Source organism: Castor canadensis, chromosome 5 (genome assembly GCF_047511655.1).
Source record: "Castor canadensis chromosome 5, mCasCan1.hap1v2, whole genome shotgun sequence".
Taxonomy (NCBI): Eukaryota; Metazoa; Chordata; class Mammalia; order Rodentia; family Castoridae; genus Castor; species Castor canadensis.
The window spans coordinates 32168582-32188494 of record NC_133390.1 but is presented as its reverse complement, the minus strand read 5'-3'; the positions used below and the strand labels follow the sequence as shown (position 1 = coordinate 32188494).

General features: G+C 36.1%; 1 protein-coding gene across 7 annotated transcripts in view; it reads left to right on the top strand.

Annotated features, from left to right (window-relative positions):
- The window catches only part of Robo1 (roundabout guidance receptor 1), a 1075667-nt gene that overhangs the window by 717451 nt on the left and 338303 nt on the right, over positions 1 to 19913 (top strand). The window contains exon 1 of one of the 7 annotated variants that reach the window (XM_074072926.1): positions 5128 to 5155. The exons of the other annotated variants lie outside the window; for them this stretch is intronic. Coding sequence (XP_073929027.1) covers positions 5143 to 5155 — 13 coding nt within the window. The 5' untranslated portion in view covers positions 5128 to 5142. Of the gene's footprint in view, positions 1 to 5127; positions 5156 to 19913 lie in introns of those variants that run through there. 7 annotated transcript variants of the gene reach the window in all.

Sequence of the window (19913 nt, the reverse complement as noted above, 5' to 3'; positions counted from 1 at the left end):
CAGTTTTGAATGATCATTTGTATATAGAAATCTGTCCATTTCTTTGAGATTTTCAAATTTATTTGAATATAGGTTCTCGAAGTAGTCTCTGATGATTTCCTGGACTTCCATGGTGTTTGCTGTTATCTCCCCTTTTGCATTCCTGATTCTACTAATTTGGGTTTTTTCTCTCCTCATTTTAGTCAGGTTTGCCTGGGGTCTATCAATCTCATTTATTTTTTCAAAGAACCAACTTTTTGTTTCATTAATTCTTTGTATGTTTATTTTGGTTTCTATTTTGTTGATTTCAGCTCTTATTTTTATTATTTCTCTCCTTCTATTTGTTTTGGGATTTGCTTTCTTGTTTTTCTAGGAGTTTGAGATGCATCATTAGGTCATTGATTTGGGATCTTTCAGTCTTTTTATTATATGCACTCATGGCTATAAACTTTCCTCTCATGACTGCCAGAGCTCCTGCTCTGGCCAGAGCCTCTCTGGCCAGGCCCGACTTGTTTATTTACAGTTCTGGCAAGGATTCCCCTCCCCCCCTCTTTGGAGCTTAGGATGCCCCACCGCCTTGCCACGTGTCTTTATTGTTCTTATTGCTTATTACTCAGTTTCTCTTTTTTCCCCGGTGGAGGTCAGTCTGTCCAGGGGGCTATGCTGTTCTGGCCCAGGCTTGTCTGTGTGAGTACCGCGTACTGCTTAGCTCACCTGGTCCGCGTCTTCTCAAGCCATCTGGGTGCTGGCGACTGGTGGCCAAGAGGGCCCTCCTGGTTTCTCCGTTTAACATGAGGTGGAGATTCTCTGCGCCGCCTGGAGGTGTGGAAGGGTCAAAGTTTTGCCTCTTCTCAGTGGTTTTGCCTGCAACGTGTGTCTCCAATGTCTCTACAAGGTTTCACTATAGGAGGCTCGCTTTCTTCTTCCTCCCTCTACCCGCCATCTTAGAATTGCCTTCTTTTTCTACCTTCTTTCAAACAGTATTGGGTGGGTTTCATTATGCTGCTTTCATACGCATCTACTTAACCAAGGTCAAAGACCAAATATCACATTCCTCACTCATTTGTGAAACCTAAACGTAAAATAATAATGATCATGACGATAATAAGAAAGGACATATCTTGGGGGTTGTCAGAAGGAGGGGGAAAGGAAAGAATATTGAGGATGAAGAGGATGGAATTCCATCTTTTGCTTCTGTTTTTGAACACTTCAGACTACTGAAGAGGCTGACAAAATACATTTCAGGGTTCCTATAATCCTACATTGAAAAATTTTTTTTCCTGGCTTCTTTCCAACTTCTTTCATTTGCTGACTAGAAATATGTGGTCTAAAATTTTAGGTTTGAAAGACAATACTTATTAAAAGTTTACTTTTACTTATTTTCAACATTTCTTATTAGCACATATTAATCATACAATGTGGGGGGTTTCATTGTGATATTTCCATACATGAATATAATATAATTGATAACTTACTTTTATATCAAACTGCATTGTTTTTCACACGTATTTCACAGGGTCCTCTCAGTAATTACTCTTTTTTTCTTAAATTAGGAAACTAAGGTTAAGAAATTGGTGGTTCATATTTACACAGCTAGTTAAATGGCACATGGGGAGCTTCTCTGAGACCCTTGTATCATTCTTATTACCCATTGTGCCCTCAACATTCTCCCTGATGAGGACAGAAAGCTATATGCTTTTATCTTTGTACAGCCACGAATAAAATTGCTATATGTTATTTTATCTGATTAAATTTCTCTTAGATATAGGCAAAGACTTGAAAATGGGATAATCCTTCACATGCCTATGATATATTCTGAGCAAACTAGAATGTTCAAGTAACTGGCTGTTATTTTCAGACCTGGACTGGAAAAGATTTTAATTGAAATATAAATTACTGCAATCTCTTTACCATGTAAAAACATGAAAGAGTAGTCTAGTTTAAGAAAGTTTTTGGAGACCTCACTTTATGAAAGAAGAACCAGTTTCCTTGATTCTCAGACCAACTATTTTTTCTGCTGGGCCCCTATCTTGATCTCATTCCCAGGTTAATGAAACTACTAATTTACATTTGAAGGGCTCCAAACTCACCAGGAAAATTGCTAATCAAATTGAACTTTCTGGCTCTGATTTAATTTGGTGGCATTAGTAAACATAGTCTTAGACTCTTGGGGAAGAATTATTGAATGCTAACTTTAATTTGACTAAATGTAATCTAATATAAAAATTCTACCTTGAGCAATCAAAGATTAAATGATAACATTTGTATATGTAAGTAGGAACTTTTTGTTTTTAAGTGCAATTTTTGTTTACTTTAGGTTATGAATAAATTTCAAATGATCTATGTTTAGAAAATAAAAGTCTATTTAGTTAGTTTATGGTTAAAAAAAAAAAAAGAAAGAAAATCAGCCATGAGGCTTTGATAGGAAAACCATTAGATGCGATCTCTTCACCTGTTAAACCCAGCTGTCCCTACTGGGATTTGGCTTTTGTGTTGTGAGAACCATTCTATGAAAATCTAACGAGGAAACTCTAAACTGCTGGTGACAAGAGTAGCCTATTTTACAAACCATGCAGTAACCAGGATCAAGTGTCAGAGGACAAATTCAGGCCTCTTTCTCTTCTTTCATATATTCAGTTTGGTGGCATTTTGTAAGCCCCTCTATGCTTCTTCCATTGCCAAGCTCACTAATCAACTGTTCTGTTGACACCATCTGTCCGAAAAACCCACAGCCGCGACCATGAGCTTTGGCTCAGTTTTCAGTAGAAACACATTCCATCAAGAGTTGTTTTTTTTTTTTAATTTTCATTTCCAAAATCTAATTTCCCTTTTTCTTTTTCCCTCCTTGCCTTTCTCCCTCCTTCCCTCCCACACTCTCTCTCTTGCTTTTTTTCTCTGGCAGTTATCTAAAACATACTAATTTAATGTTGTGATTCACAAGAGTTCAGTACTGTGTTCTTTGTACATGAACAGAAATTCCTACATTGGTTCTGGTAATGGAGTGCTGTGACAGAGTGATTAAGTGCTGGCTTAGATGCGTCAGGCCCTGGGTTCCATCCCTAGCACCACAAGCAAACTCACACACACACACTGCACAAAAGAAAAGAAGAGAGAAAGAAAGGAAGGAAGGAAGAGAAAGAAAGAAAGAAAGAAAGAAAGAAAGAAAGAAAGAAGAAAGTAATTATATCAGTTCATGTTTGTTTAGTGCCTCAATTGTACACTGCTGACTACATTATGATTATATAGTTCATGAAGGAAGTATGAAAGATTTAACTAAACACTTTTTGAAAATGAAATTTCTTTTAAATAAACTAATGAAAATGTACTCATTATTTGGGACAAGAACCTCTTCAGATCCATTCTGAATTTTTCACGATAAATGCCTGATGTTTAGGTAACCTGTTTTATCTGAGCAAATCAAATTATTTTGGGAGAAGTATCTCCTCAGTTTTCACTGTATGTGAAAGGTAACCTGAACTCATTCCATCAGCTTTATTGTATATCTGTGTGTACTTGAAAGTACAAGAAAAAAAAAAAACTTTGATGATTGCAAATAATAAGACATGATTTTCACATGTAAGATGTCAATAATTTACTTAGAGAAAAGATGCACACACATGAAAAGTTAAAGAGTAATTGTTTGACTGTTATGAATAGATGAGGAGAAGACATATCACAAATCATTTTTTGAAGACATTGTAGATTGTACTGGTCAGTCAGGCTTCGTGGGAGAAGAGGGGCAAAATAGAAACTTGAAGGCACTGGAGAATTTGACAGCTGAAAGTCAAAAGACCTGTGAAGATGTTAGTAGGGTATAGTCCAGGGGAGGGAAAGCAGAATATAATAGGGAAGTTAGCCTATTAGAATTTTGTGGGTGCAAGTGAAGTAATGCATTCAGTGTCAAAAGAAGAATTCATTGACTCAATGTGCTCAAGTCACAGAAAATGCCTTGGTGGGGTCAGACTTGGGGCAAAAAGGACTAAGGACTAAATAGCATGTGTGTTTTTGTTCTCTAGCCTCTGGTTCCTCTTATGTGGGTTATTTCATGTTTCTGTTTTAAAGACAGATCTTTTCTGTGCAAGAGCAAACATTATGCTTGGCAGGTCACAGTCATATAGCTTCTCCCTGCCAGCTTCAGGTGGGAAAACCCTAGGGAAGGATTCCACTTGTCTAGTGTGCATTTCTGGACCACTAGTTGGTTCCAAGTCTGGGGCTTCTGCTGTCCTCTGGCCTAGAATGGAATTCCATTCAATCAAAAGAGTGAAGGATGGCGTACTGGCCATGACTTTCCCATGGCAATAAAAGATTGTCACCATTGGTAGTTAATACGTTTCAGAAGAAAATTTCCACTTGTTACTTAACAATTGGGGGAAATGGATGATTTTAATAATCGTTTGAATTAGTGTGTGAAAGATACTGAATTCTGAGTGAAATGAAGAATATCATTCACTGTCAAGTATTCTCACATGTTAATAAACTTGCCATGAAGCTCTAGTTAGTCCAGCCCTAACCAGAGCCAGGAATATGGTTTGTTTGGTTTTGGTTTTTTGAGATAGTGTATCACTGTGTTATCCAGGCTGGTCTCTAACTGCTGGGCTCATACGATTTTTCCCTCCTCAGTCTCCCAAGTACTGGGACTATAAGCAGGAGCCACTGTGCCCAGTAGTTTATAAATTGTAATATCATTATCATAATTATTGTGTTGTAATAATCTCAAAATAGAAAATCATTAAGCTCTTTTAAGATAAACTCATAAAACACTGGAGAATGTTCATTAAAGAGAATTATGTTTTACATATATTTTTAAATAATTTTTATTAGGATATGTTCATGATACAGGAAGGGTAGAATTATGATTATTATGATTGCAGAGTGTAGCTCTGACCTGATTTTTTTTGGTGGTACTGGGATTTGAACTCAGGGCCTCTATTACTTGAGCCATACACCCACTCCTTTTTGTCTATAGTAAGTTTTCATACAGGGTCTCACAGTTTTGCATGGGGCCAGTCTTAGACTATAATCTTCCTGCCTATCCTTTCTGCATAGTGGCTGGTATTTACAAAATGTGTCACTATATCTAGTTTATTTGTTGAAATGAGGTCTCACTAACGTTTTCTTTTTTAGAATGAAACAATGATCCTTTCAATCTCTGCTTCACCAGTTATGGGGATTACAGGTGTGTACCTCTGCACCCAGCCCTCTGACATGGTTTTCAAAGCACAAATGTTGAAGAACTGTCCTGTTTGCATAGCAGACCTTCAAAGATAGACTTTTTTTTTGAATTTGCACAATTTACTTTAAATAGATTTATTGTCTATTATCTATCTTTTCCCACTACACAGTCAGCTCCATATAGCATGATTGATTTTTTTCCCTTCTACTTTATTGTTTTTATATTTACTTACATGTATATACATTGTTTGTGCTCCCCCACCCCCAGCCCACTCCCCCTCTACCCCCTCTTTCCCTGGCAGAACCTGTTCTGCCCTTTTGTGCTTAATTTTTTTGAAGAGAAAGCATAGGACATAATAAGAAAGACGTATCATTTTTGCCAGTTTGAGATAAGGATAGCTATACAGAGCGATTCCTAGAGTTGCTTCCGTGCACATGTGTATTACAACCCACATTGGTTCATCTCTACCAGACCTCTTCACTACTTCTTGGTCTTCTTCCCATAGGTGGACTTTGCCAGTTTAAGATTACTTTGTTTACTCCCCTACAGTGAGCACATCAACCACAGTCAACTTTTAGGATTCCTTTCTTTTCCCTGTTTCTCCCATGTGTGTTCTCCTTTTAGTGTGTGACCCATCTCCAATAATATTACTGCATTTGTTTTGGGTCTATAATCCACATTTGAGGGAGAACATGTGAGTTTTGGCTTTCTGAGCCTGGCTAACTTCATTTAAGGTAATGCTTTCCAGTTCCATCCATTTACTTGTGAATGACAAAATTTCATTCTTCTTTGTGGCTTAGTAAAATTCCATTGTGTATAAATACCACATTCCCTTGATCCATTCTTTGGTAGTGGGGTATCTTGGCTGTTTCCAAATTTTGGCTATTGTGAATAGTGCTGCAATAAACATGGGTGTGCAGGTGTCTTTGTAATAACCTGAGTCACATTCCTTCGGTTTTATCTCCAGGAGTGGTATTACTGGATCATATGGCAGATCTATGTCTAGGTTTTTAAGAAGCCTCCATATTTTCCAATGTGGTTGCACTAGCTTACATTCCCATCAGAAATGTATGAGAGTTCCTTTTTCCCCACATCCTCACCAATACATGTTGTTGGTGGTGTTTTTGATAATAGCTAGTCTAACAGGGGTGAGGTAAAATCTTAGTGTGGTTTTGATTTGCGTTTCCTTTATGGCCAGAGATGGTGAGCATTTTTTCATGTGTATTTTGTCTATTTGAATTTCTTCTTTTCAAAAACTTCTGTTTAGTTCAGTTGCCCACTTCTTTATTGGTTCATTGATTTGGGGGGAGTTTAATTTTTTAAGCTCCCTGTATGCTCTGGTTATCAGTCCTTTGTCTGATGTATAGCTGGAAAATATTTTCTCCCACTCTGTGGGTGGTCTCTTCAGTTTAGAGACCATTCTTTGTTGTGCAGAAGTTTTTAAATTTCATGTAGTCCCATTTGTCCATGCTTTCTGTTAGTTGCTGGGCTGTTGGAGCTCTACAGAGGAAGTCATTGCCTGTATCTATTGTTTCCAGGGTATTCCCTGCTCTTTTGTGTAGTAACTGCAAGGTTTCAGGTCTGATACTAAGGTCCTTAATCCACTTTGAGTTGTACTAGTACAGGGTGATAAACATGGATCTAGTTTCAGTTTTCTGCAGTCTGATAGCCACTTTTCTCAGCAATATTTGTTGAGAGGTTGTCTTTTCTACGTTGGATGTTTTTGGCACCTTTGTCAAAAATATGGTGGGCATAGCTGTGTGAATTCATATCTGGGTCCTCTATTCTGTTCCACTGGTCTTCATATCTGTTTTTGTGTCAGTATCATGCTGTTTTTATTGCTATTGCTTTGTAATATAGTTTGAAGTTGGGTATTGTGATACCTCCAGCATTGCTCTTTTTGCTGAGTATTGCTTTGGCAGTCTCTTGTGTTTGCAAATGAACTTTAGAGTAGATTTTTCAATCTCTGTGATAAATGTCATTGGGATTTTGATGGGAATTGCATTGACATGTAGATTGCTTTTGGTAGTGTAGCCATTTTTACTATGTTGATTCTGCCAATCCATGAGCATGGGAGATCTTTCTATCTTCTGTAATCTTCCTCGATCTCTTTCGTCAGTGGTTTATAGTTTTCCTTGTGGAGGTCATTTACATCTTTCATTAATTTTACTCCTAGGTATTTGATTTTTATTTTTTGAGGCTATTGGAAATGGAATTATTTTCCTATATTCTTTCTCAATGTGTACCAATTTTTTGCAAGTTGATTTTGTATCCTGCTACATTGCTGAAGCTGTTTATGGTGTCTAGAAGTTTTTGGGTGGAATTTTTTGGGCCTTTGAAATATAAGATCATGTCATCTGCAAATAGGGATATTTTGACTATTTCTTTACTTATTTGTATTTCTTTTATTTTGTCTTCTTGCCTTATTGTTCTGGTTAGGAATTCCAGATGTTGAATAGTAGTGGGGAGAGTGGGCACCCTTGTCTTGTTTCTGAGTTTAGGGGAAATAGTTTCAGTTTTTCCCTATTACATATTACGTTGGCTGTCATTTTGCCATATATAGCCTTTATAATGTTGAGGTACATTCCTTCTATTCCTAGTTTTCTTAGAGCTTTTATCATGAAGTGGTGTTGGATCTTATCAAAGGCTTTTTCTGCATCTTTTGAGATGGTCAAGTAGTTTTTGTCTTTGCTTCTGTTAATGTGCTGTATCACATTTATTGATTTGCCTATGTTGAACCATCCCTGGGATGAAGCCAACTTGGTCATGGTGAATGATCTTTCTGGTAAGTTGTTGGATTCAGTTTGCCATTAATTTTATTGAGGATTTTTGCATCGATATTCATTAAGGGGATTGGCCTGTAGTTCTCCTGTTTGGATGTGATCTTGTCTGGTTTTGGAGTGAGTATAATACTTGCTTCATAGAATGTGTTAGGCAGTGTTCCTTCCCTTTTTATTTCATGGAAAAGTTTAAGGAGTATTGGTATTAGTTCTTCTCTGAAGGTCTGGTAAAATTCAGCTGAGACCAAAAATCGTATGTTCTCCCTCATATGTGGACATTAGATCAAGGGCAAACACAACAATGGGATTGGACTATGAGCACATGATAAAAGCGAGAGCACACAAGGGAGGGGTGAGGATAGGTAAGACACCTAAAAAATTAGCTAGCATTTGTTGCCCTTAACGCAGAGAAACTAAAGCAGATACCTTAAAGCAACTGAGGCCAATAGGAAAAGGGGACCAGGAACTAGAGAAAAGGTTAGATCAAAAAGAATTAACCTAGAAGGTAACACCCACGCACAGGAAATCAATGTGGGTCAATGCCCTGTATAGCTATCCTTATCTCAACCAGCAAAACCCCTTGTTCCTTCCTATTATTGCTTATACTCTCTCTACAACAAAATTAGAGATAAGAGCAAAATAGTTTCTGCTGGGTATTGAGGGGGGGGGAGCGGGAGGGGGTGGAGTGGGTGGTAAGGGAGGGGGTGGGGGCAGGGGGGAGAAATGAACCAAGCCTTGTATGCACATATGAATAATAAAAGAAAAATGAAAAAAAAAAATTCAGCTGAGAATCTATCAGGTCCTGGACTTTTCTTTTTTGGGAGACTATTGCTGCTTCAATTTCATTATGTGTTCTAGATCTGTTTAGGTGGTTAATATCTTCTTGGTTCAGTTTTGCATGGTGTTAACTATCTAGAAATTTGTCCATTTCTTCAAGATTTTTCAATTTATTGGTATATAGGTTCTCAAAGTGGTCTCTGATGATTCCCTGGATTTCCTTGGTGTTTGTTGTTATCTCCCTTTTTTTGTTTCTGATTTTACTGATTTGGGTCTTTTCCCTCTTCATTTTAGTCAGGTTTGCCAGGGGCTTGTCGATCTTGTTTATTACTTCAAAGAACCAGCTTTTTGTTTCACTGATTTTTTTTTTTAATCTGTATTTCACTAATTTCAACCATTATTTTTATTATTTCTCTCCTTCTGCTTGTTTTGCGTTTTGCTTGTTCTTGTTTTTCTAGGCATATTAAATGTAGTATTACATCATTTATTTGAGATCTTTCTGTCCTTTTAGTATATGCACTTATGGCTATAAAATTTCCTCTTAGGACTGCCTTTGTTGTGTCACATAGGTTCTGGTAGGTTGTGTTTTCATTTTCATTAACTTCCAGGAACCTTTTGATTTCCTCTCTTATTTTTACTATGACCCACTGATCATTGAGTGTGTTATTCAGTCTCCAATTGTTTGTGTATTTTCTTCTGTTGCTTTTGTTGTTGAATTCTAGTTTTAATGCGTTGTAGTCAGATAGAATGCAGGGGATTATTTCTGTTTTCTTATATTTGCTGAAGCTTGTTTTGTGCCGTAAGACATGATCTATTTTGGAGAAAGTTCCATGGGCTGCTGAAAAGTATGTATATTGTGTTGTTGCCAGATGAAATATTCTGTAGGCATCAGTTAGGTTCATTTGATTTATGGTGTCATTTAGTTCTAGGATTTCTTTGTTGGTTTTTTGTTTGGATGACCTATCTTTTGGTGATAGAGGGGTATTAAAGTCTCCCACTACCACTATGTTGGGGTGTGTATGTGTTTTTAAGTCCTTTAGTGTATGTTTGATGAAATTGGGTGCACTGACATTGGGTGCATATAGGTTGATAATTTGTTATTTCCTTTTGATGTATTGTACCTTTTATTAGTATGGAGTGTCCTTCTTTGTCTCCTTTGACTAATGTAAGTTTGAAGTCTACTTTGTATGATATAAGTTTTGCTATTCCTGCCTATTTTTTGGGTGGGTAGGCATTGTCTTGGTAAATCTTCTTCCAGCCTCTCTTCTTTCAGCCAGTGTTTATTTCTGTCAATATGATGGGTCTTTGTAAACAACAGATTGTCAGATATTCCTTTTTAATCCAACTGGCCAAATGGTGTCTTCTGATGGGAGAGTTGAATCCATTGACATTCAGTATTAATAACGACAGGTATGTGGTGATTCCTGCCATTTGTTGTTTTTGAGGATTTGATTGCATGCAGTCGAATCAATGCAAGTAATCTCTGATTACTTGTCTTTTCTTCTCCTGTAGTTCAATGCTTCCCATCCTCTTGTGGTTTTGTTTGTTTTGATCTTCTGTGTGCAGAATTACTTATAGACTCCTCTGTAGTGGTGGCTTGGTGGTCATATACTGTTTTAGTTTCTGTCTATTGTGGAACATTGTTATTGCTCTGTCAATTTTGAATAATAGTTTTGCTGTCTAGAGTATTCCAGGGCTGAAGTTATTTTCATTCAGTTCCTGAAATACCTTACTCCTTGCCTTTGTTGCTTTCAGGTTTCCATAAAGAAATCTGTGGTTATTTCAAAGGTATAGACTTATGACCCTACTTCGAAAATATTCAAACTGAGGCTTTGTGATGCAAAAAATGAAAGGAATTCTTTTTTGTTTTTGGGTTTTTTTAAGACAGGGTCTTGCTACATAGTCCAGGCTGGCTCCAACATCCAGCCCTCCTGCCTTAGCTTCCCAACTGCTGGGATTACAAATATGCAACACCATACCCAGCCTAAAAGGGATTCTAAGAAGTGCACTTTGGAGTATCAGTGACTGTGTGAGAAATATCTCATGCCTAATGACCATGCTCCTTGTTATGAATATTTATTAAAGAAATGGTTTAACGGCCTTGGTGATATACTGACATTTAAAATGTCAGTCTAAGGCATTTGATTTTATCTGTTTATCCTGATTCATTGTCACAGAAACTCTTCTGTTTGTCAATTGATCTAGATTTTTAGGGGTCTGGTGTTAAGCAGGTTAGAGTTCTGTCAGGGTATCTGGAGAGCAGATGATTGTCAGCCTTGCACGTTTAACTCTTCATTTTGTACTGTCAGTCTGAACCATTGCCTGCCTCTTTTTCTGTGCATTATTGGTTCTCTGTCATTTTTTATGTTACAAGCTGGTGGCTCTCTTGAGTGACCAAATTGGAATCTTTGGGCAGAGTCATACACATTTTTCGTAGTAACTTCCTAGGTGATTTCATCTCTGCATCAAATCTGGGACGTGTTTTGTGCTCTTAATTGCTATATCTGAAATACATAATGCTATAAGGGGATTGAACGCAGAGCCTCACACTTGCTGGACAAGAATGCTACCACTTGAGCAACACCCCTAGTCTTTTGCTTATAGTTTTTGTTGGCTAGGTTCTTGTATTTTTTGCCTGAGCTAGTCTCATGTTGTGATTCTTCTACTTCTGCCTAGCTGGGATTTAAGATTGGGGTTACCATGTCCTGTCCTATGGTGCTTGAACTCAGGGTCTACCCCTTGAGCTACTAAACCAGCCCTTTTTTGTGAAGGATTTTTTCAAGATAGGGTCCCTGGGCTGGCTTTGAACCATGATCCTTCTGATTTGTGCCTCCTGAGTAGCTAGGATTACAGGTTTGAGCCTCTGTTGCCCGGTTTTTTTGTTTGTTTGTTTGTTTGTTTTTAACAAATCAGAACTACAAAGTATTTTGAGTGGAATTTTGCAATCGTAGTTTTAAGGTCTGCAGGTATAGTTCAGAGTTAGAGAAGCTGATTGGCATGTGGATCCTGGGTTCAATCTAGCATCAAAACAAAAACAGAAAACAAAAGCAGAAAAATTCTAGCCGTGTTGGCTAACTGATGTAGTAACCTTGGCTGAGTTGCTTGATTCTATTGTTAACAGTTTTGTCAGGGTAAATAGAATGATTGAAACATCCATCTCTTATGGATTATGATAAATTAGAACATTTCTGGAAGATGTCCCTATTACCTCTGTAAAGAATTTTATTTGGTTGTTATAATAATTGCTTCATTGGTCTATGTCATGGTTATTTTATGTGGTAAGTTGTTTAAATGTTAAAATCCATGAACAAGTCATTTTCAAGCAGGACTTTTAACCTATTCAGTTTTCAGATTTTAGGGTGTAATAATTAAATAGCTGTTATGCTTTCAGTTTCTTAAACATGTAAAGAAAGGAATCTCCTGTTTAAGTTCCTTAAAAATGGTAGGATTGGATATAGTTCAGTTTGGTGGTTAGTCCTTAGTGATGAAAGAAGTCTATGTCATCATGCTGTGTGGTATTATTGTTAATCAGAAAATCCTTTGGTCTGTTTACCCAACATCAAAGGAGGAGAGCAGCAGAAAGCCTGCATTATGTGAGCATATATGATGTTCCTGGCATTGAGATTAGTTAACATCCTCTGTTCTATAAAATCATTGATGCCTGAATTTGGTTGATTCAAAGGATACTTGTCGTATTCTCAGAGAGGAACCAGAGAAAAGATACTCTACAGAGGCACTTTGTACTTTATTATTTCTCTTTTTCTGCCTTCGGTCATTAGCTCCTCTGCCTGGTCCTATGTTGAAAAATAAAATATGCTGTAAAATGCAGACATACTGACCATTTATAGGTCATTCTCTTTCTCTTATGTATCTAAAGATTTGGCATTTAAAAACTACAAAAGTTTCAAATGAGAAACATATTTGTCTCTCTTGTTTGTGTGTGAAATGTTTGACTCATAGCTCAGTGAGTGTTTAGCAATGTGCAATGTTTAATAATAGTAATTTAACTGTCTGCAAACACAAAATATTTTAACATATTGTTTATTTTTGATGTTATATGCAATGGAAAATTACATTTGGGTCCATATGACTTTTATATAAAATCATTTTCTTATGTTTGCTTCTGGGGTTTTTGAAAGACAATCTTCAGAAAACTCGTATTTTCTTAAAGTTTCCACATGTGACTCTGCCAGGCGTCACAATAGGCTGCTGCCTCAGTGCCACACATGCATCCTTGAGTAGACTTAAAATGACACTGTGCTTTCAAGAGCACTGACTAAGAATGTCCAGAAAGTGGAGTTCACTGTAGATTTTTGTGATTTACTATGATTATAGGCATTTTCAAATATCTTGACCTAGAGTCAGGATGAAACATGTATGGCCAATATTACTTTGTTCTGTTCCAAGTAATTACCAATCTTGCCAATAAATGATTCAACTCAGTTACTAGAAGAAAACTTAAGTATGTCTCTTTTCTGCTTGTATACTGTACTGGTATACCCTATCATATTCTCCTTCCTGTAGGAAAACCTGAGAATATCTGAGCTGCCATAATGATAATAGTTAAAATTTTAGTAGACTTGTGTCTTGGAGAGTAAAGCTAGAAATTAATTTAAAAAATTTTATATAAAATTATCATATAGTAATTATATATTTATTTAATTACAGATTTGTATAGTTATAAAATTTAGTTCTTATTAGTCACAGAAATCCCTTCTTGTATTTTAAGGAAAGTACATTTGGTGTATCTCTGCTTCCTGAGTAGCTGGTATTACAGGTGTGTGCCACCTTGCCCAGTGTCATTATTTATTTATTTTACAAATTTATATCAATAGTAGGTACTTACTGGTTATTTAGTGAGCATAGTTACTCTGATAAAGTTTTGAGATCTACTCGTGTACTTTGGCTTTATAAAATTCAGTTCATAAATTGTCAACTCATTGACAACACAGTCTTTAGTTATTTGCCAAAAACTAGATGTCAAAATAGTAAAGTATTTTGAACTTTCCTTTCTTTTATCTGCAAATACTTAAAAATAGAAGTGTTATGGAGCTTGATTAGGGTAACATCAATAAAGCATTGACACCTAGTTGTGTCTATCATAAAATGAATATAATTCTCTTTTATTTGCCCTTGTCATTAATGAAATATGATCTAAGATTTACTGAAATATGATGTGAATGAAACGACTTATCAGACAACAGAAATGCATTGCACATTATTAACACTTAAGATCATACTTTTAAAAATGTTATCATTGTTGAATTGACCTAGAAAACAGTTCCTAAGAAAGAAAGAACTAAGGCTGAAGTTTGGCCAAACTTGATTCTTTAGCTTCTTACTATTTTTTTTTTAAGACCAAAGACTTTTCTTTGTTACTTAAAAAAAAAAAAAAAAAAAAACTGCGGGGGATAGGGAATGGGGAAGAGGATAGGGACAGTCTCACTATGCACCAAAAGCTAGCTGGGAATTTACTGTCTGGCTCAGGTTAGCCTGAGAATTGAGATCCTGCTTTGCCTCCCCAGAGTTGGAATTACAGGTGTGGACCACCAAACCCTGCTTAAAACTCTATTACTATTTTTAATTCTGAAGTTATCATAAAGCAATGTTCTTTCCATTTGATGCTTCTGTGACTCCCACCCAAGTATCTTGCTAGTACCCAAGGTCCTTGTGAAGTTGATACATCAAAGTGGTTTGTCTTCAAAGTTAAGTCACAAAGCCTCTCCAATGAGATAACAAGGAAATATTGCAGGAGATACTTTTGTAGTAACATTTTAAAGATAAACTGAGTTAAATAGGAAATATTGATTTCCCCCTACCTGTAGTTTCTTCGACTTAAAGAGAAAAGTTCATTTGTTTGTCTTCCTAATCCTAAAGTAGTCTACAAATTAGAATGTGCTCATATTTAGAAAATTAGAGCAGGTAAATCTCCAAAGATTCGTATATGTACTTACAGCTAGCTTGAAAGAATTAAAATGTTTCTCTTTCTCTCTTTTTTAGATACCATTCACCCTAATCCATGTGTAGTTATATACTTTTTTCTTATAGGATGAAGAAATAATTTTGTATATGTTCAAATAGTCTTTTTATAGATATATAATATATTTTTTTACTGTACTTGGGTTTGAACTCAGGGCCTACACCTTGAGTCACTTCGCCTGTCCTTTTTTGTGGTGGGTTTTTCCAGACAGGGTCTCACAAACTATTTGTCTGGACTAACTTTGAACTGTGATCCTCTTGATCTCTGCTTCCTGAGTAGCTAAAATTACAGTTGTGAGCCACTGGTGCCCGGCTAAATTTATGATTTTTAAAAAGCATTAGTCGTGGTGCAAGACATTAACTTTTTGAAATTAAAAAAATACTAAAAAATGTAGATCAAGGGCAATACACCACCACTAATAATAAAAAGTCGGGACATGATTGCTTTTTTGTGCCTGAAAAGATGTATCATTGCGGTTTGTTCAGATCAAGGACACTCCCACACCCAAGTCCTGTCTAAAGGAGGAAAGACTTCATTGTAAGTTTTTTTTTTTTTTCTTTTGGAGAGAGTGAGAGAGGGTGTTACATGTAAAGCAAAACCTCAAAATAAAATCATGAGGAGAAAGCAAGGTTTTAGTTATAGGAACCAGGCTTGGCTTAAAGTAATCAAGCTAATAGATAAGATTCAAGGAGGTGGTGGAAGTGGGAGGTGTTGAGGGGTGACCAGGTCATTGATGAGAAGTCAGTGAGTCACATGTCCTCAGATTTCCACTGCCCTATGTGCTTTGAGCCATGCATGGTCTTAAATCTGCATGTAGGGGTTAAGTGAATTCTGGCAGCCATCAGTAGTATTGACAGATGGAATGGATTAAAAGGGAAATAAATAGAAGAAACAGTCATTGAGAAGAGGAAGGGAACTAGATATCTACCTTTTATTACATGTGTGTCAGACTCTCAGCTAGGTACTTTATATTTGGCTGTCTGAACAATCTGTAAGGTAAGAGTTTTCATTCTAGTTTTATTCCATTTTATAAATGAGGAAATTGAGAACCAGAAAAAGTTGCATTGATTTACATAACAAAGTATTAGTATAGAGTTGAAGGTGTAGAATAAAAAGAAAGCAGTTGTGTGTAATAATTATGGAAAGTAATTCACTTACTCTAAGATGTATAGAGACTAGATCAGATCAAATGAAGCACTAGTTCAGGGAAATTAGTTGATACTTAGTGGTATTTTAGAATGTAAAATAACTTATTTCCCAGTCATTTCTAAAGAGGTAGAGCTCCATAAAAATGTTGATTAAGACGTGCCAATGTTATTTAAATTAAAACAATATGTTTTAATATTAGAAATCAACTGTCAAGTAGTACAAAATCGTATTTCCTGTTAAAAGAAAAGTAGTGAGTCTACTTTGGAATGGAAATAGAAATAGATCAGGTGTTCTCAAACTTTAATATACTCTAGAGTTCTGGTATATATTAAAAGAGCTTATAAAAATAGGCTCTTTTGGTGGGAGTGGTTGTTCATGCCTGAAATCCCAGCCCTTGAGAGCTGAGGCAGGAAGATAGGGAATTTGAAGTCAACCTGGACCACATGGTGAAATCCTGTCATAAGCAAATAAACAACAAACTCTAAAGATAGATTTAGGGGTGGGAAAATGATGGATTTGGTTCAGTAAATTGGGAGTAGATGGCCCTGATGTCTGAATTATTAATAAATTCCCACCTCTCCAGTCTATTGTGATGTACTCAGTAGGTAAAGATTCTTAGCTATAAATTATGACTTTGTGATGTGTAAGAGATGTTTAAGAGCCATTGTTATAGATTGTGATTGTGACTTTTATTTTCTCCCTTTCCCTTCCCTTCCCTTCCTTCCTTTTTTTTTTCCCATTTGTAGCTTAAAACAATAGAAGTTAACACTTTCAAAAGTTTGGAGACTAGAGTCCTTAATGAAAGCATTGAAGGGTTGATTCTTTCTGGAGGCTTTGCAGACAGTCCATTGATGCCTGTTCTCTAACTTTTGATGGCTGTCCACAAATCTTGGTGTCTTTTGGATTGTTGACATATCACATATGGTCTTTACATGGTCTTCCCTTTTGCATTTACCCTTCTCAAGTCTCCCTCATTTTCTCTTGTAAGAACACCAGTGAATGCATTTAGGATCCAACTTAAACCCAGGATGATCTCATCCAAAATTCTTTTTTTTGTATCATATTCATCTCCTCTGTTAATCATTATGATCTCTCCTTCCCCTTCTTCCACATCCCTACATGAATTTTTCCTTTTGCATTTTTTTCTTGGTCACATAACAGTATATAAGAATGATGTTGCCTCACACAGAAGTGACCAGTTGCATGTTCCTATTTATATTAAGTAAAAGGGAATAAATGTTCAATTTGACATGCTCAAAAGCCTCATGTGACTGGTATGTATTCTGTCAGAGAGAGCACATTGTAATCATCATTTCAGAATGTTCTCTTTGGCAATGCTGGGTTACAATGGAAGAGAAATGAAAATTTGTCCCCATATATAGTTTTATGGTGTTGGAATCATTTTTACAGTTATTCTTCCTAAATATTACTTAGTCAAATAGAAGCAGATATTTTCTTTATAAAAGTGTCTTTCATGTTAAAAATCCTTCTAATTAAATAATAAAAATTTCATCCTTTTTGGAAATGTTTTTTGAAAGGGATGAGCATGCAGAAAGAAGATATATTATTTATATATCTTGGGCTTGACTTGGAATGTTAATTATTTTAAGACTCTTTTGATGTTATGGGACTTTCCTGCTCAAGAACTTCCTGTTCAACATTTCCTATGTGATTCAAAGAAGCGGTAAGGGCCTCAGTATTTTGTCACTTAGTAAGAATGTCTTGAAGCTATTCTGCAAAAATGAAACTAAGTGGGCTGAAGAGTATAGCTCAAGTGGTAGAGCTTGAGTTCAAAGCCCAATACTGCCTCCACCAAAAACAAACAAACAAACAAAACAACAACAACAACAAAAAAAAGATATGGAAGGGTAGAGTTCAGAATGAGTGGTGCAGTTCTAGTACAAAGAAACAGTGAACCAGACACCAGAGGCTAGGTGAGAGGCATGGAATGGATTCTCTTACTGCCTTCAGAAAGAACCAACCCGAATGACAGCTTGACCTTTGACTTTTAGCTTCCAGAACATCTAAGCGAGACCTTTCTGTTGTTCAAGCCACCCCTTTTGTGATACTTTGTGATAGCAGTGTAGGAAATGAATACACCCACTATTAAGATTACAATTTTTCAAGTATTTTTGGCACTAATGTCCCTCTTCAGTGGCCTTTTACTGTGGCTGGATCTTCTTTCTAGGAAAATGCAAATATTTTCATAAACATAAAACTTTTTTATTAGTTATGAACCTTTGACCCACCCAAGTCATTTTCATCCCTGCATGTCCAATCCAAACTTTATTTTCTCAGTGAAAAAGAGTCTGCCCATGTCATTTCACTTTTGATTTTCTTTTCTCCTTGGAGACTTTCTGCATATATTTTGCTTTTGATAGTTCATTATATCCTCCTTGGACTCTTGAGCTTTTTAATGTATTTAACTTGAAAGCTCTATAGGCTAAGGATGCCTCTTAGTTTCTTTTGCAGAATGTTTTACTCCTAACACTGTGTTTATGAGATTCAGAACATGGTTCTGGTTTTAGCCAGAGGGTATTATTTGTTGTCAACTTTGATCAAGTATTTTCATGCTGGTGATTAGTTTTTCTTTGTTTGGGAAATGTGAGAGTTGACAAATTTATCTGTTCTTATTCCAGCTTTAGCATGCTATGTTAACTTCGTTTTATGGCTGAAGAAATTGACCCATTAGCTGAGGCTGAAGAGGGATAGAAATTTGTGAGCCTAAAAGAAAAGCCCAAGTTTTTTAACTATAAATCTACCACCTTCTTTCCTCCCATATACAATGTATGACCAAAGTATATGTTGTATTTTCTTTCTTAAATTAATTTTGAGGATTAGCAAAAGTTTGGTGTCTATTCAGCTTATTCTTTTCAATGCTGGTAGTCAATTCAAGGTTCTTGAATGTGCTAGATAAGTACTCTAACACTGAGCCAGACTCCTAGCCCCTCATTCAGTAAATCTGAGACTAAGTGAATTCTTTATACGACTGTACTGTTTTGTGATATAATTTAGTGCTCTAAAGTCCAAATTCTAGAGCACAATGCAAGGGTCTGAATCTCTGTTCCATCACCTAGTATATATGAAATCTTGAACAAGTTACTAATGTTTTTTGCCTCAGTTTCCTCATCTGTAAATTATGGGTAACAGACATGCCTTCTTCAGAATGTTGTGAGGATTTTAAGAATGTAGCTACTGGGACTATACATACACTTAGCTATTAATCTAATTTGGCATTTGAGATTAATAAAATAATTATAAAAATCTTAATTGTGTTTTTGAGAATTTAAGCAAGCACCATTTGTTTTTAATAATCCTTTATTTTTATTTTTATTACTTATTTGTACAAACTTATGGACTATGGGATAATTCAATACATATATATATATACATATATATACACACACAGTGGATAGTCATCAAATCAAGGTTGTTAGCATTTCTACTTTCTTAAACATTAAAATAATTTTGGCGAACACATTAAATATTGTTGCATTTATGGAATGTGGTGTGACATTTCAGTGCATGTACATAATGTGGACTGATCAATCAGGTTAGGTAATGTTTCCATCTTCTTATTACTTTGTATTTGAAGCCTTCAAGCTTCTTTCTTCTAGTTATTCATTAAGGCTTTTACTAATTCTTAAACACATCAATCCAATGATATCAAGCTAAGTCAAACTATATGATGACTTTGTGGATTACAGAGTGTCAGTATCATCCTGGCCAATAGCTGTGCATCTCACACTCCATAAAAGTTTTGCTCCATCTTTCTGTTTCTTCAAACTCTTCTCTGTAGACTTTTCCTGTTTCCTGGGTGTCAGGTTTGCAATGAAGGATGGATATCGCTAATCTTCAAGGCTAAAGAAGCATTCTTTGTGTGGGTATAGTGACAAAAATTCAGAGAGGGGACATGCGATAGATTGAAGTTAAGATAATGTTTTGTACATTATGCCCAAAACTATTATGAAGGAAAGTGGAACTGTGGAAGTTGGCATAAGCTTCACTTGGCTCTGCATGTAAATATACAGTATACTGCAATAGTTAGGGTGAATCAAAAGACGATCAGTAATTG